General features: G+C 42.4%; 1 protein-coding gene across 1 annotated transcript in view; it reads left to right on the forward strand.

The window, feature by feature from the left end:
• LOC308094652 (cholecystokinin-like) overlaps positions 1-3,944 on the forward strand; it is a gene marked incomplete at its 3' end in the record, with an annotated part of 5,315 nt that extends 1,371 nt beyond the window's left edge. Inside the window, exons 3-4 of the mRNA XM_080441422.1 lie at positions 150-287; positions 3,808-3,944. Of these exons, the coding sequence (XP_080297548.1) occupies positions 150-287; positions 3,808-3,944 (275 nt within the window). The remainder of the gene's footprint in view (positions 1-149; positions 288-3,807) is intronic.
• Between the last annotated feature and the right edge of the window lie 13,619 nt (positions 3,945-17,563).

The raw sequence follows: 17,563 nt of genomic DNA on the forward strand, positions 1-17,563 counted from the left end.
TAGTTAACGCTAGAGGCTGTTGCCCCAGATGATCAGATGAAAATACCAAAAGAAAAGCACACTAAATACATTTTCATATCATGTTTTTTGGTCTTCTCTCATGTTCTTTTCCGTTGCCTATGGAACGTGGACCCTTTGGTTTTGAACAGCTCTCCATAAGACCGACACTCACATCGCGTCGGAGCCCCATCTTCGACACGCCCGCTCTGTGACCCAGCTGGCAGAGGAGGAAGGAGACTCGAGGGCCAACCTCAGCGAACTACTAGCGAGACTCATCTCCAGGAAAGGTCTGTATGCTCATGTGACTCGCTGTACTTGTGTGTGTGAGTGTGTCTTTGTGCCTCTGTCTCTGTTTCTCATGTCCTTTTGAATATGCTGTGTGTGCAAGCATGTGCGTGAGCAGTGATGGAAGAACGAAGTACTAAATTGTTTTACTTAAGTAAAAGTATCAATACCACATTGTAAAAATGTTTTTAAACTTCAGTATTCAAAATTTACTTAAGTAAAAGTACAGAAGTATCGGCATCAAAATGTACTTAAAGTACCAAAAGTAAAAGTACTCATTGTGTAGAATGTCCCATTTCACAAGTTTACTAGAAGAGTTCTTTGTTTGTAAGTCACTAATAATATTTTCGAATGCAAATACATTTTCCTGCCAGCCACCAGACCCCCTCCACCACCACCACCACCACCACAGACTCCTTATTACTGGAATTAGTGATCGCCTAAGTTTGTAAAAGGAATTAATGGCTCCGAAGAGCTTTTGTGGTCTGAAAGAGTGTATTAGAGTGCATGGTCTTCCGGCTCTTCTCCTTCGTTTCTCGTTTCCTTTCCTTTTCTCTTCTCTGTCTCTGTCTGATTTTTATTCACTTCAGCGAGAAGACAAGCTCATCGTCATCACATCTTGTGATCTTGTGTTCACCGGCCGTAAGTGCTGCGATCTGCGGGTTGTGTGACAGGAGGGTTGAATATTTGAGTCTGAGCTTTCACAGTGCGGAACCAACACACACATCTCTGTCAGAAAGCCCTGGCCGAACTGTCTTCTCGCTCTGTCTCCAGAGACCATGGCCACCAAACAACATCCAGATAATATCCATGAGTGCACAATACACAGGTGCACTCACGCATGCACACAAAAGTACACACACACTGTAAAAGCATCAGTTTATTCAACTCTGAATCTGAAGAGTTGAATTAACCCTGACGATTTTACTGTGTTATGATGATTGTAATTAATTATACATGTAATCATCGGATGAAGAATCATGTTTTCTGTGCCCAGGTCCGCACACTGCCAGAAAGCCATAAGTATTTTTTAAAAGCAACTTAAGCTCTAGTACAAAGGCCTACTGGAGTTGAGTACTTTGTCCGCCACTCCACACATGCATGCTGTACACTCAGCCACCATTTAGAATATCCACATGTCAGTGACATGAGATACAGATTCACTCAGACATTGTAAACTGTACATTGTTAAATGTTGCAGTTTCAAGTAATTTAACCACTTAAGCCCTATACTTCATCATACAACGATCATATGAAAATAGCAGATCTGCAAGTCACATCGGCGTATCGATGTGACGGGTTGTGACTGTGTGCTTGCCCAAAATAAGGACCTTAGGGTTAAAGTGTTGTATCTTCATTAGAATGTGCATTAGAACTTGAACATTTGTATTTGTGCATTGTGTGGGGGGTGCTCTGTTCGTGTGTGTGCGTGTTGTTCGGTTGCATCTCAGTGTAGGAGGTGTCAAAATCTTTTCACAGCCAATCTTCTCACCATACCAGGGAATGAACACGCTCTGTGCTCTGTGCTCTGTGGTGGTGTGTGTGTGTGTGTGTGTGTGTGTGTGTGTGTGTGTGTGTGTGTGTGTGTGTGTGTGTGTGTGTGTGTGTGTGTGTGTGTGTGTGTGTGTGTGTGTGTGTGTGTGTGTGTGTGTGTGTGTGTGTGTGTGTGTGTGTGTGTGTGTGTGTGTGCGTGCGTGCGTGCGTGCGTGCGAAAAGTCCTGTATAAAAAAAAGAAAATCTTGAGTAAAAGTACTAAGTGTTGGCATCTTATCGTACCAAAATATTATATCACAAGCTTGTGAGCCTATAGATCAGCTATTTTCAAATAATCAAAGTATAAAATAGGGCTTAAGTGGTTAATGTTTGTTTTGTACTAATAATCTAAATCAGCAAGGTAGCTAATTTAGTAACTAAAGCATTCAAATACATGGATTAAAAGTCGATTTAAAAGTACAATATTTGCCTCTGAGATGTAGTGGAGTAGAAGTTTAAAGTATCAAGAAATGGAAATACTCAAGTAAAGTACAAGTACCTTGAAATTGTACTTAAGGACAGTACTTGAGTAAATGTACTTATTTATTATACACCACTGCCCGGCACTGCACTATACATCACAGCTCAACGCGTTGTGAACTACCTTTTGATGCACGACACCAGCACACTGCGCGCGTGCGTGCGTGCGTACGTACGTGTGTGTGTGCACGTGTGTGTGCACGTGTGTGTGCGTGTGTGCGGGTGCTTGTGGGTGCTTGTGGGTGAGCTGTTAGGGAATGGAACGGACGGATGGACTAGTAAATGGTTGCATGTAATTTGAGCAAACATGAGATTGCCGATTTGCCGTACCACAACCATCATAGACAAAGCAGGACTAGATCTCACAATCAAGCAGCTGGGACATGGACACAAGCTGAAGAGAGTCAAAACATGAATATTGCAGATGCCCTTCCTAACATGAGTTATAAACTCTGTATAGCGTACCTCTTTTTGTCTTTTGTCCAGTGTAATTTCTATGATTATAGATTATTGCACTATTGTAATATTGTACTATATGACCCTGCTGGCTGCTGGGGATTGTTGAACTCATGAAATCACAATCTCAGGTCAAGCAGTCTTGCCTAAAGGCTGCAGCCTTACCACTCGAAGTTTTATATTAAACATATGAATCATGTTCAGTATGTTCAGCCGAGCGAGTAATACACAAAGGATATTAAGCTTCCACTATTGAATCTAACTTGTGATTTTACAGCTTTATAATACCAGTTAGATTCACTATCGCAAGCAAGAACAATGTGTTTCCCGGAAAAATGTATTTGCATGCTCGACATTTTCAACAACACTCAACACAAATCATGCACCTTATCTTGTATAATCCTGTTGTGAAAAGATGAAAAAGGGAGCTATATATATATATATATATATATATATATATATATATATATATATATATAAATATATATGTATATATATATATATATATATATATATATATATATATATATATATATATATATATATATATATATATATATATACACACACACACACACACACATTCTTTGAGACACACATCCGGGTTTTTGACCAATAAGCACCTTTGTTTGGCCCGATTTCGGGACAGCTGACGTTTTTTGGGGATAAACAAAGGCATCACGTGACGTTGATCCCCTTCCCCAATTCGCTCATACTAGGACATGACGTACCTGTATGTGTAGGCAGAAGAATACATACATACATACATACATACAGTCTATACATTGTATAGTGTGTTATACACTTATAGTGAAGGTCAAGGACAAGCCTGAGGTGAAGAAACAGTGAGTCCTCCATAGTGTAGTAGTGTGTTGTAGAGATTGCACCTTTGCCATGCTCTCTGACTCTCTCTGACCCTTTGGACAGCTTGGAGGAAGAATACTAATTTCCTGCATGCTCCGCTTCTCTCCCAACCACCCTCCCACTCATTATTTCACCTCTGCCTCCATCACCTCCCTCACTCTCCCCCTCTCCTTTCTCGTTTCGTCCCAGGTTCTGTTCGTAGAAATTCGGCGGTGAACAGCAGAGCCAGTGGCCTGAGCGCCAACCATCGGATAAAAGACAGGGACTACTCGGGCTGGATGGATTTCGGCCGACGCAGCGCTGAAGAATATGCGTACTCCTCATAGAGGACGTCGCAGCTCATAAGCCTGATTTATACTTAGCTGCGCATCGTGTCTCGCACAGATAATGGCCGATCTACTAGCTCACAATGTGTTGCAGCACAACGCATTGTGAGCTAGTAGATCAGCTATTTCCGTTGCGAGACACTGGCGCGTAACTAAGTATGATTCAAACTACTCTGTCCACTCTGTATGAGCACACAAGAAAACAACGCAAGCTGGCCTCTCAGTGTCTCACAATAAGAAGTCTGTTTATGATGTATTTGTTGTACATTTGTTTGTAAAACAATATATAAGAATGCAATATACATATGCCAAATTTTGCAGAAAAGCTCTCACTGTCTATTTTTCCCCCTCCCTCCTTGTTCTCCTTTTCTTTAACGTTTTGGATGTTAAAGGTTGGGTGGGCTGGGTGTCTGATGGGACTAACTTGGATGAATAAACATGAATAAAGACAAAAAAAATATGATTCTGTGATGCATGTTTTCAACCAAGCACTTCACCAGGTGTGCTCACTAATTAGTTGCCCCTTCTCTGGTTGAAGTTGTGCTAATTAATTAAATCAGCTGTGTTTGATTTGAAGGAAAACTAGAATAATCTTGGTAATCTGCTGCACAAGTTATATCAATTTTAATGTTTCATGAACTTTCAGCAGCAAAAAAGGAAATCTGCACACCAGAAAAAAGGAGAAAAAAATACAAATATATGAAGAAGAAAACTACACGCTACACCGTACTGTAAACACAAATGGTTTATTTATTAATTATTAATTAATTGTTAACAATTAAACCATTTTATAATAATATAAAATATGTGGTGAATATCCTCACTGCCCAGGAGTGAAGACAATCCTTGATCTGTCCACATATTCCTTCATATTAAAAAAAAAACTCTAGGGCAGTGGTTTTCAGGGGGGGACTACAAGAATTTGTAGTATCAAGGGCAAGACCACCAGATTTCTGAACAGCTTACCCCCGGCTACCATCAGACTGTTGAACAAGCCTGATGTGGCGGCCATAGCTGAGTGGTTAGTGAGCCCGCCTAGGGAGCCAGAGGCCCTGGTTGCCCCGGTTGCCCCAGGTACGATTCCAGGCCACGCCAGCATATGTGTCGATGAAATGAAATTTGTCCCTGAGCAAGCCTCTTAACCCCTAATTGCTCACAGGCCCTCATTGGAAACAAGCCCGCAAGGACTTTCATGAACGTCCTGTTAAAAGGAATTATCCTTATCCTTATCACCACCTGTCACCAGGCTGGCCTGTCAACTGGAACATGATCTGTTCCTCTACTTTACTTTCCTTGTGGACCTGCCATGTTACTTTTTACCTGTGAAGTTTCTGCCCTATGTGGTGTTTTTTGTTTTTTTTACCGTATGTCTAATCTCATGTACATACCTGCTGCTATGTGGACCTACCGATGTATTACCACTTTTTGCTATGATTAATCTCATACTCGATCTGCTGGTCTTGTGCTATGTGCATATCTTTTATGTGACAATAAAGTTGATTGTTCAAAATAATACAGAAATATGTACCATTTTAAGCACTTTCAACCTGGCATGCCTATTTTGGGCATGTAATTATTGTAAACATTTTCAAAGATTTAACATTTTGTTATTGGAAATAACATCTATAAATTGTGAACTTGTACATTGGCTATTTCTTTTTTTTTGCCATTTCCCAATGAGGAGCCGCAGCCACAGCCTATGGCTATTTGTGGGTTCTTGTTCTTGACAGGGAAAAGTCTGGGAACCCCTGTAAGTAGCCTCTCGTGCCATGTAGCCCATAGGCCAGGAACCTGTCTCCATAGTGTAAGGCACATTGACACATTGTACAAGTATGTCTTACCCCCAATCTAACCTTTGATGCTGAGTGCTAAACAGGGAAGCATTGGATACCATTTTTATGGTATTTGGTATGACTCGGCTGGGGATTGAAGCCCGACCTCCCAGTATCGGGCAGACTCTCTAACCACAAGACCACTCTGTTGTGGAACCCCTGGACAAGGGAATGATCTGCTTTCTTTAGTATTTTCCCTTGTCATCTGTCAGCTCACTTGTTTCTTCAGGTTATATGTATTTGGGTCTGCATTTAAATAATCTAATGTGGGAATTTCAAGTAGTAATGCCTATTCATCATTCAGAGACCATGGAATGCCAGAAAACTGCACTCAGAGAGGACATTATGTGAGTTGTCTTCTGTGCTAAATTATGAAAAAGTACATGGACTTAGAAATGTATCACAGAACAGAATATTATAGATGGTTCAATTTCTTCACCTCCTGCGGGCTGCCAAAGCAATACACTCTATTCAAGTGAACAAGGTTTTGGCCAGACTTTACACTTGATTTCATTACCTTAATAAACATTTTCATAAATACTTTGTTTTCTCTAGTTCGCTAGTTTAAAGTCTTTATTCAATTATCATGATATGCGTTTAGTAAACTATGGTACCATTAATAAAAAAAAAAATCATAAAGTAGGGTATGTTTCTAGGGCTTCTAAAGGTTCTACCGAGTAGGCTAAAGACCCGCCCTCGTCGTTTCCGGTTTCTTTTTGGAACTGGAAGTTCCAAGATGGCGGATTTGAATTCGCCGAAAAAGTGTCTTCAAAACGGGTCTGTAGAAACCAATGGGTCACGTGACGGCTTCCCTGACAGTTCAAGAATCTAGGCTTGAATGCCAATTCTGTAAGACCAGGTGTTACGGAGATGTCCCCTATACGGCCACCTCCTGAATATCAATATATGAAACGGCTATGCTCTAGGGTCGTCCTTATATGGTGAACGTATGTAGGATGTATCCTACCGGCTATATAAGGTTGAGTGACGCAGGATAAACCAGATCAGAGATATTTCAGTTCAGTAGCTAATAAGTATAACTAACTAAGAAAGAGTGAGGGCCTTACAAACCATTCACTCTACCATCTGATCAATTTACCAGCTTAATTACTAGAGCTCCCACGAGTGGTACCGTTCTAATCGACGGCGCTCAGGGCAACCTGCTACCAGCTATCCACCTATAAACTATCGTAGTTCACCTTAACACCAGGAGTGGATGGAGAGATTTACCCGTCAGTGATTCACCTGTCAATGATTCACCTGTCAGTGCACAAGGGAGATGTTTAGAGAAGGGGAGGTTATATAATGCCTGGGTGTGGCTTGTTCAATTCTTAGTTTGAGACCATGCCACCAGTAAGTTAGTGTTTCTTCCTTGCACTGGCAGAAATCTATCCTGAATCTTTTTAATGCAGTTTCCACAAGTTTGCAGCGAGAGTGAGATCCATTGTAGGTATAATAATAATAATAATAATAATAATAATACCTGGAAATGATATAGCGCTTTTCTAAGTACTCAAAGTCACTTTGGGGGCCGGGGGTAATTTTTGTATTTTAACAGACTCAAGTGGCAAAGAAGGGTCAAATTACAGACTGAATTTGTAGCCAACAATGCAGGATAGGCTTGTGCGAATCACCCAAATGCTGTCACATTGCAATTTAGACGATTTCTCGCTAGCGCCAAGCAGTGGCAGCATGTTGCAAACCTACAAATGGGCACCTCTCAATTCCCAAGAAGAGAAGACCAAAAAAAGTTTTTCTCATCATCCACCAATACGCCATGTTGCCCACCCCAGGGTTGCTTGAGAAAAGGACAGACCTAAATTAAAGAATTTCATCTTCCTACAGTCAGTCTCCTGAATATGTCATGACTAATTGTGAAAGAGTTAAGTACAGAGAAAATGGCTAAATGGATTAAAAGATCAAGGAAGGTGAGCATAGCCCCACACACACACACACACACACACACACACACACACACACACACACACACACACACACACACACACACACACACACACACACACACACACACACACACACACGCAAACACATGATATCCTGCCACTGCCAGAGATAATTAAACCTGTCAGGCTTACGCCTGGCTGGCACCCCAGAAAGTCATAGCCTCTATACTGTTAAAACATAATCATACCAGTGAGCTGCCTGGTAAATCCCCAATGACCAGTGAGCAAACGTCTCCACTGATTGGGAGATAATTGCCTTGCAGGGCACCTCGCCTGCAGTCCCTCTGTATTAGCATTAGGAAAGATCTTTCCAAGTTACCTTGACTAACACTACAGACATGTGGGCGTTGTGTTCAGTGATTTGAGTTGGAGAGCCAAGTTGGTCGTTCTCTGTGACCCAGGTTGTTCAACCAGTCCCTGTAGAGAAGTGAACTAAAAAAAGTGCTCCTCGGAGCACAGGTCTCCGCCAGGTCAGGTAGGTTATTGTGGCCTCCTGGTGGCGCTATGATAGGCCAATGTGAAAAGGGTGGCATTTCTTCTTAGGCCTTTCAATCGGACACTGCATTCATGATTTGAGGCATTTTGTTCCAAAAATGTGTTTTGCTAAATTAGACCTGCTGGTGGTGCTATAACAGGCCAATGTGAATGTGAAAAGGGGGGCATTTCTTCCTCGGCCTAGTAGGAATCTGCATGCAAGATTTCACGGAAATTGCACACTGCGTTCATGTTTTGAGGCATTTTGTTCAAAACTGACCAATCCTGCAAACTTTGGAAGCCACTGTAAGCCAAATAGGATGGAATAGGAAATATTCAGACAGATCCATCAGAATCACATGACTATGGAGATACAGTGTACCAATTTGCGTGTTTTTTGGACAGAATCTGAAGGAATAATCTCCAAAAATGTATTTTACATAAGTCGGCCTCCTGGTGGCGCTGTAAAAAGCAGATGTGAAAAATGCAGTGCAGTTGTTTTTCCTTGGCCTCTAGGGAGTGTGCATGCAAAGTTTCACACAGATCGGTGCAGTTATAGTTAAAAATGAAAATCGGCCTGTTATAGGGCCACCATGAGGCTGATTTGAAAATGTTCAAGTGGCATTTCTTCCTCGGCCTAGTGGGAATGAGCGTGTGCAATTTTATGGAAATGGCAAGCGGTGTTCATGATTTGAGGCAGTTTGTTCAAAACGGACCAATCCTGCAAACTTTGGAAGCCAACCTTAGCCAATGAGGATGCAATATGGGAAATCGGACAGATCCGGGTTGATCACATGACTATAGAGATACTGTGTACTGATTTGCATGACGTTTGGTTAAAAGCTGTAGGTGTAATGGGAAAAAATGGGTTTTGTACAAATCGGCCTTCTGGTGGCGCTATGACAGGCCCATGTGAAAAATGTGGGGCAGAGGTTCTGAATTGGCATCCAGGGAGTGGGTGTGCACAGTTTCGCAGCGACCGGGCCAACGGTGCCGGAGATTAGCTGGTAACACACGGACAGGACACACGGACACACGGACACACACACGGACGGACGGACGGACAGGGGGAAAAACATACTCTCTCACCATGCCTTTGAGCCTGGCGGAGACTATAATGTCAATTATCAAATCTTTGGTCAAAACAAATCCAATTATTCCAATTAATCTAATTTTATCATTTAGAGTTTTCCCCCGTGAATGACAGAAGACAATTTTGCCAATGTTTGACCCTTTTAATGTATAGTCTGTCACTTTAGAAATGTGCATATATCTATATATATATGTATAGCAGGGGTGTCAAACTCATTTTGGGGTGCGGGCTACATTGGTCAAAAGGTGACTTGATGTGGCATGCACGCTCACACACATTCAGTTATACAGCATTGTTTTTCAGTCTGTTGTCTCAGTCACTGCTACTACAGTATATCACTTTGAAAAAAAATTATTATGAAGAAAAATAGCTACTTTAATTATTGACATTAAAAACAACACGTTTTCACTATAGTGACAGAATTCTTCAAGCTAAATAATTAGATTTAAAGAACAACAGTGGTGTAAAGTAACTAGCTGGCTGGCTGGAATGACCAGCAAAGCCAAGCTGGGAAGCTGGGCTTTGCTGGTCAGTCCAAAAGAACACTTTAAAGCACTAGAACAGGGGTCTTCAACAGGGGGTCCGGGACCCCTAGGGGGTCCTCAGAGTTACCACAGGGGGTCCGCCAAATCTTTGTGTGATATGTTTTATTTTTACCTTAACCACTTGAACCCTATAGCATCCCTTTTCTGAGGAGAACTTTGCTTCATCTCTCTCTCAGCTAGGGGGTCCTTGGCCTGAAAACGTTGAAGACCCCTGCACTAGAAGACTACATCTATACATTAAACATGTGATGGTGTAGTGGACTAATGCTCAAACTCTCAGCACTGGGTTTCCATGTTCAAGTCCCAGACCTACTGTAGTTGAATGTGAGTTATAAACTTCAAAAGTACTGAGTGTAGTAATAATACTCAGTCTTTCAGCAGAGAGTTTCAATTGTCAAGTTTTGCCAGCTAAACTACAAAAAAATTACTAAAAAGTACTAAAAGACTAATTCGGGGTAGAATAGTAAAGTTACATGATAACGTATTTCAACTTTACTAACTGAAGGCTGACATAAACACTTCAAGAGTACAAAGAGACATATGATGGGAGTGGCTGAGAGATGGTGTCTCAGTGCAGAGATTCCATGTTCAAATCCCAGTCATTCTATGGTTCATTGCTTTTCAACTTTACTAACTGAAGGCTGACATTTAAACACTTCAATCGAGAGTACAGAGAGACATATGATGGGGTTGGTTGAGAGATGGTGTAGCGGTCTAAAGATCGGACTCTCAGCAAGGCGATGCCATGTTCAAATCCCAGTCATTCTATGGTTCATTGCTTTTCAACTTTACTAACTGAAGGCTGACATATAAACACTTCAAGACTACAAAGAGACATATGGTGGGAGTGGCTGAGAGATGGTGTAGCGGTCTAAAGATCAGACTCTCAGCATAGAGATGCCATGTTCAAATCCCAGGCATTCTATGGTTCATTGCTTTTCAACTTTACTAACTGAAGGCTGACATATAAACACTTCCAGAGTACAAAGAGACATGCGATGGTAGTGGCTGAGAGATGGTGTAGCGGTCTGAAGATCAGACCCTCAACATGGAGATGCCATGTTCAAATCCCAGTCATTCTATAGTTCATTGCTTTTCAACTTTACTAACTGAAGGCTGACATATAAACACTTCCAAGAGTACGAAGAGAGATAGGATGGGAGTGGCTGAGCGATGTTGTAGCAGTCTAAAGATCAGACTTTCAACATGGAGATGCCATGTTCAAATCCCAGTCATTCTATGCTATGGTTCATTGCTTTTCAACTTTACTAACTGAAGGCTGACATATAAACACTTCAAGAGTACGAAGAGTTGCTGAGAGATTTTTCAATGCCAAAATACAAAACAGCAAGTCAAAAGCACAAAGATACATGTGAAGGGAGTGCTGAGAGATGGTGCAGTGGTCTAAAGGTCGGACTCTCAGCACAGAGATTCCATGTTCAAATCCCAGCACTTCTATGGTTCATTGCTTTTCAACTTTACAAACTGAAGGCTGACATATAAAAGAACACTTCAACAGTACTAAGAGACATCTGCTGTTAGTCAGTGAGAGATGGTCTAGTGGGATAGTGATCAGATTCTCACCACAGAGGTTCCATGTTCAAATCCCAGTCGTCCCATACTTCAAAGTACTTTGAAATTTTCAAGGCCAAAATACAAAAAAGCAAGTCAAAATCACAAAGAGACATGTGAAGGGAGTGCCTGAGAGATGGTGTAGTGGTCTGAAGGTTGGACTCTCAGCACAGAGGTTTCATGTTCAAATCCCATTCATCCCATACTTCAAAGTTGTAGTACTTTGAAATTTTCAAGGCCAAAGAGCAAGTCAAAATCACAAAAAGACATGTGAAGGGAGTGGATGAGAGATGGGGTAGTGGTCTAAAGGTCGGACTCACAGCACAGAGTTTCCATGTTCAAATCCCAGTCGTCCCATACTTCAAAGTTGCAGTACTTTGAAATTTTCGAGGCCAAAATACAAAAAAGCAAGTCAAAAGCACAAAGAGACATCTGAAGGTAGTGGCTGAGAGATGGGGTAGTGGTCTAAAGGTCAAACTCTCAGCCCAAAGGTTCCATGTTCAAAGCCCAGTCGTCCCATACTTCAAAGTTGTAGTACTTTGACATTTTCAAGGCCAAAATACAAAAAAGTAAGTCAAAAGCACGAAGAGACACCTGCTGAGGGCCCAAAGGTGCGTTGGCGCAGTGGTGTGGTGTGCTTGATCGGTTGCCTCTGCTACAGACAGTTCGCAGGTTCAAGTCCCATGCCATCAACGTACTGGAGGACCATCGGGGGGACCGCGTCCCTCCCCTGTTTCCTGATAGTTGAAGGTAGGGTGTTATGTCTGAAAGAACTCTGCCCAGCTAAAGTTTTACAGAAATACATTTTAGGTGTCATGAAGTCATTTGGCTGATTACGCTCCCGATCCTTTCCGTAGAAGCTCAGCATGGTGTCTTTTAGGGATCACATGGTTTTACTGCCTTGGTTGCCTTGATGCTCTGAAGGACTCGGCGGCACTGGGAACGCCGGAAACGCCAAAAGCGCAGAGAGCACATCAGAGGCTGGAGTGTCCTTCTGTAAAAGCTTAGCTGGGCAGAGTTCTTTCAGACATAACCCCCCACCTTTAACTATCAGGAAACAGGGGAGGGACGCAGTCCCCCCGATGGTCCTCCAGTACGTTGATGGCATGGGACTTGAACCTGCGAACTGTCTGTAGCAGAGGCAACCAATCAAGCACACCACACCACTGCGCCAACACACCTTTGGGCCCTCAGCAGGTATCTCTTCGTGCTTTTGACTTGCTTTTTTGTATTTTGGCCTTGAAAATGTCAAAGTACTGCAACTTTGAAGTATGGGACAACTGGGATTTGAACATGGAACCTCTGTGCTGTGAGTCCGACCTTTAGACCACTACCCCATCTCTCATCCACTCCCTTCACATGTCTCTTCGTGATTTTGACTTGCTATTTTGTATTTTGGCCTTGAAAATTTGAAAGTTCTACAACTTTGAAGTATGGGAAAACTGGGATTTGAACATGGAACCTCTTTGCTGAGTCTGATCCCTATACCTCTACACACCATCTCTCACTAGATGTCTCTTGGTACTCTTGAAGTGTTTGTAATTATGTCAGCCTTCACTTAGGGTGCGTTCGGAAATTACGCACCGGAGCACACTCGCCTATTAGTTTGTATTGGCCAGTGCGCTCAGTGCTGTATTTTCGAACGCGCCCTTAGTAAAGTTGAAAAGCAATGAACCATAGAATGACTGGGATTTGAACATGGCATCTCCATGCTGAGAGTCTGATCTCCAAACCACTACACCATCTCTCAGCCACTCCCTTCACATGTCTCTTCATGCTTTTGACTTGCTTTTTTGTATTTTGGCCTTGAAGATTTCAAAGTAGTAAAGTACTACAACATTGAAGTGTGGGACGACTGGGATTTGAACATGGAACCTCTTTGCTGAGAGTCTGATCCCTATACCTCTACACCATCTCTCACTGACTCTCAGTAGATGTCTCTTGGTACTCTTGAAGTGTTTATAATTATGTCAGCCTTCAGTTAGTAAAGTTGAAAAGCAATGAATCATAGAATGACTGGGATTTGAACATGGCATCTCCATGCTGAGAGTCTTATCTTTAGACCGGTACACCATCTCTCAGCCACTCCCATTGTATGTCTTTCGTACTCTTGAAGTGTTTATATGTCAGCCTTCACTTAGTAAAGTTGAAAAGAAATGAACCATAGAATGACTGGGATTTGAACATGGCATCTCCATGCTGAGAGTCTGATCTCCAAACCATTACACCAGCTCTCAGCCACTCCCTTCACATGTCTCTTCGTGCTTGGTTTTTTGTATTTTGGCCTTGAAAATCTCAAAGTAATACAACTTTGAAGTATGGGACAACTGGGATTTGAACATGGAACCTCTGTGAAGAGAGTTTGACCTTTAGACCACTACCCCATCTCTCAGCCACTCCCTTCACGTGTCTCTTCGTGCTTTTGACTTGCTTTTTTGTACTTTGGCCTTGAAAATGTCAAAGAACTACAACTTTGAAGTATGGGACAACTGGGATTTAAACATGGAACCTCTGTGCTGAGAGACCGACCTTTAGACCACTACCCCATCTCTCAGCCACTCCCATTATACTGTATATCTCTTCGTAGTGTTGAAGTGTTTATATGTCAGCCTTCAGTTAGTAAAGTTGAAAAGCAATGAATCATAGAATGACTCGGATTTGAACATGTTATCTCCATGCTGAGAGTCTGATCTTCAAACCGCTACACCATCTCTCAGCCACTCCCATCCTACGTCTCTTCGTACTCTGGAAGTGTTAGTAAAGTTGAAAAGCAATGAACCATAGAATGACTGGGATTTGAACATGTAATCTCTGCACTGAGAGTCTGATGCTTAGACCACCACACTATCACTCAGCCACAACTAGCTGATGTGTCATATAACTTAGACCCTCCAGAAAAATACGATTTAGCAATCGCATAATTTACCGCATAATCAGAAAAATGGCGCATAATTATGCGGGGGTAACGTTATTTCAAAAAGGCCGCATCGCATCACATAAAATGCGCATCACATCACATAAAATGCGCATCGCATAATATACACATCGCATCGCATAATATGCGCTTCGCATCGCATTTTTCTGCATATTTCTGCATATTTCTTAACTTTTCACATATTTCGCAACTTCCCGCAATTTCACCGCATAAAAATGCAAAAACCCCAATGTGAAAAGGGGGGCATTGCTTCCTCGGCCTAGTGGGAATCTGCATGCAAAATTTCACGGAAATTGCACACTGCGTTCATGTTTTGAGGCATTTTGTTCAAAACTGACCAATCCTGCAAACTTTGGAAGTCACTGTAAGCCAAATAGGATGGAATATGAAATATCGGACAGATCCATCAGAATCACATGACTATGGAGATACTGTGTACCAATTTGCGTGTTTTTTGGACAGAATCTGAAGGAATTATCTCAAAAAATGTATTTTACATAAGTCGGCCTCCTGGTGGTGCTGTAAAAAGCAGATGTGAAAAATGCAGTGCAGATGTTTTTCCTTGGCCTCTAGGGAGTGTGCGTGCAAAGTTTCACACAGATCGGTGCAGTTATAGTTAAAAATGCAAATCGGCCTGTTGTAGCGCCACCATGAGGCTGATTTAAACATTTTCAAATGGCATTTCTTCCTCGGCCTAGTGGGAATGTGCGTGTGCAATTTTATGGAAATGGCAAGCGGCGTTCATGATTTGAGGCAGTTTGTTCAAAACGGACCAATCCTGCAAACTTTGGAAGCCAACCTTATGGAATATGGGAAATCGGACAGATCCGGGTTGATTACATGACTATAGAGATACTGTATACCGATTTGCATGACGTTTGGTTAAAAGCTGTAGGTGTAATGGGAAACAAGACCAGGAGACCTGGTTCTGCCAGACCCAAAATGAAGTCCTGGTATGTAACACACCTACAAACCACTTTATAACATGATGTCATGAATAGTTTGTGACGAAAGGGGACGTCACAAACTTTTTTTGGGCTGGGGCCGGAGGACAAATGGCCCCTGCCCATGTATGGACGAAATACAAAGCCTCATGTAAGCCCGACCCCTTGGGTCTGGCAAAAAATGGGTTTTGCACAAATCGGCCTCCTGGTGGCGCTATGACAGGCCCATGTGAAAATGTGGGTCTGAGGTTCAGAATTGGCATCCAGGGAGTGGGTGTACACAGTTTCGCAGCGACCGGGCCAACGGTGCCGGAGATTAGCTGGTAACACACGGACAGGACACACGGACACACGGACGGACGGACGGACGGACAGGGGGAAGAACATACTCTCTCGCCATGCCTTTCGGCCTGGCGGAGACAATCATCTCCTAACAAGAATTCATTGGATATAAACATGAAATCCAATTTGACTGTGTATGTGTTGTGCATGACACAATTACATGTGTTAAAGACTTTGACTTTGTATCATTGTACAAGCACGTTCTGCAACATGACCTGTGATCCACAAGGCCCACTGCCTCTATCTAGTGGCGTTACTGAAATATAGCACCGTAGCCTTTTTTTTTACAGGCTTGCTCCCTTTCCACAGCCACGCCCTTTCCTGGGTAGGGGTATAAATATAAACGGAAGTGCACGCCCTTTTTTTAGGGCTGTCTTGGACTGCGTGTGTACACATACAGTAAAAAATTATGCAAGATAATCCTTGCACCTCAGGGCAGTAGTAGATGGTGTGTACAGTACACCGTTCAGCATGATACTGAACTGGTCTGCTGCTGCCAAGATCTCTTCCATGTTCCCTTTTGTTACCGGCATGGAGTCAGTGTAGGCGTATTGAATGATGAGTTGCATCATAGGAGGTACGCCTGGGATGGGATGTGTAGACTGATGTAGCGAGCCACTCCAGCAACATGTTCAAAGAACTCTGTAGAATGTATAATGGTGGACTAAATGTATATAATTTGGCTGTAGCTGTGACTACTTGTAAACTACTGGGGGGAAATGCCTTTTAACAATACATGATGTATAATGTGCACTTAATACAGTACACATGCGTGCACCCTCTCACTCTGTTCCCCCACACACGCGCACGCACACGCACACGCACACGCACACGCACACGCACACGCACACACACACACACACACACACACACACGTGCATCACCCCTTTGGGGGGTTTTATTCCTTTTTTCCTATGACAGAGACAATAAAAGAAAGCAAGTAGAATAATCGGATATAAACTAAACATAATTGGAAAACACCACAAAATTACTAAAAACTAGTTAACTACATATTTGCACATTTAAATAAGTTGAATTAAAACCATCCTTTAAAAGGTGTTGATCTAATTCTGGATCTCTGCCAAGAAAATTGCTAAGTAGAGGCTACATCCACATACAGTACAACATTATTGTGATTAAATTCACAACTGTTCACTTCAATGATCGAAAGATCCCCCGATAAAGTATTCATGGTGCTCATTTTCCTCTAGATCCACTTATATATATATATAAGTCTAAGTGAACACATTTAAATAATGTTATTCAGTTTTATATTTTGTTCTTTTTATATGATCGTATAACAGAGATCCTCATTGGAATTTATAATCCCCATCCTATAACGCCCGTCAAACCTGTTCGTCTGGGACCAACGAGGGCATATGCAACATTTAAGTATTAATGTTATTCAGTTTTATATTGTGTTCTCTTCTTTATATGATCGTATAACAGAGATACAGTAGATACATCCTCAAAAACGAACTATCAAAAAGTACATGGACCGTGTTTGATCATTCCCACTACATAACGCCTGTCGAATCTGTTCAACAAGGCCATCTGCAGCAGTAAACATTAGACTTGGCCGGGCACTACATTGCTACTTGGACCAGGACACAACATAGTATCTAATATTCACCTCAACAACTATAGCCCCAATACCGAGCTAAAGCGTGATGTGGATCAATTGTGGCAGGTAGATAATGATATCCTGTCCTGATATTGCTGGGGCATTTATTGATCCCGCGAGGGAAATTCCGTTGTCATAGCAGCATCGCAGTCTGAAACAGAGAACAGGCACTTGGGTGGTGCAGGGATGAAGTACCTGCCCACCGCCGCAGAGTCTAGGGGTTCAAATCCACTGTGGTGCATCTGGTTTGGCCGAGCATTCGGGCCGCGGTAGGGAGGCTGGGCGGGGTGGGTA

This window comes from Gymnoscopelus braueri (genome assembly GCF_963280865.1).
Source record: "Gymnoscopelus braueri genome assembly, chromosome: 11".
In the NCBI taxonomy this organism is placed as follows: Eukaryota; Metazoa; Chordata; class Actinopteri; order Myctophiformes; family Myctophidae; genus Gymnoscopelus; species Gymnoscopelus braueri.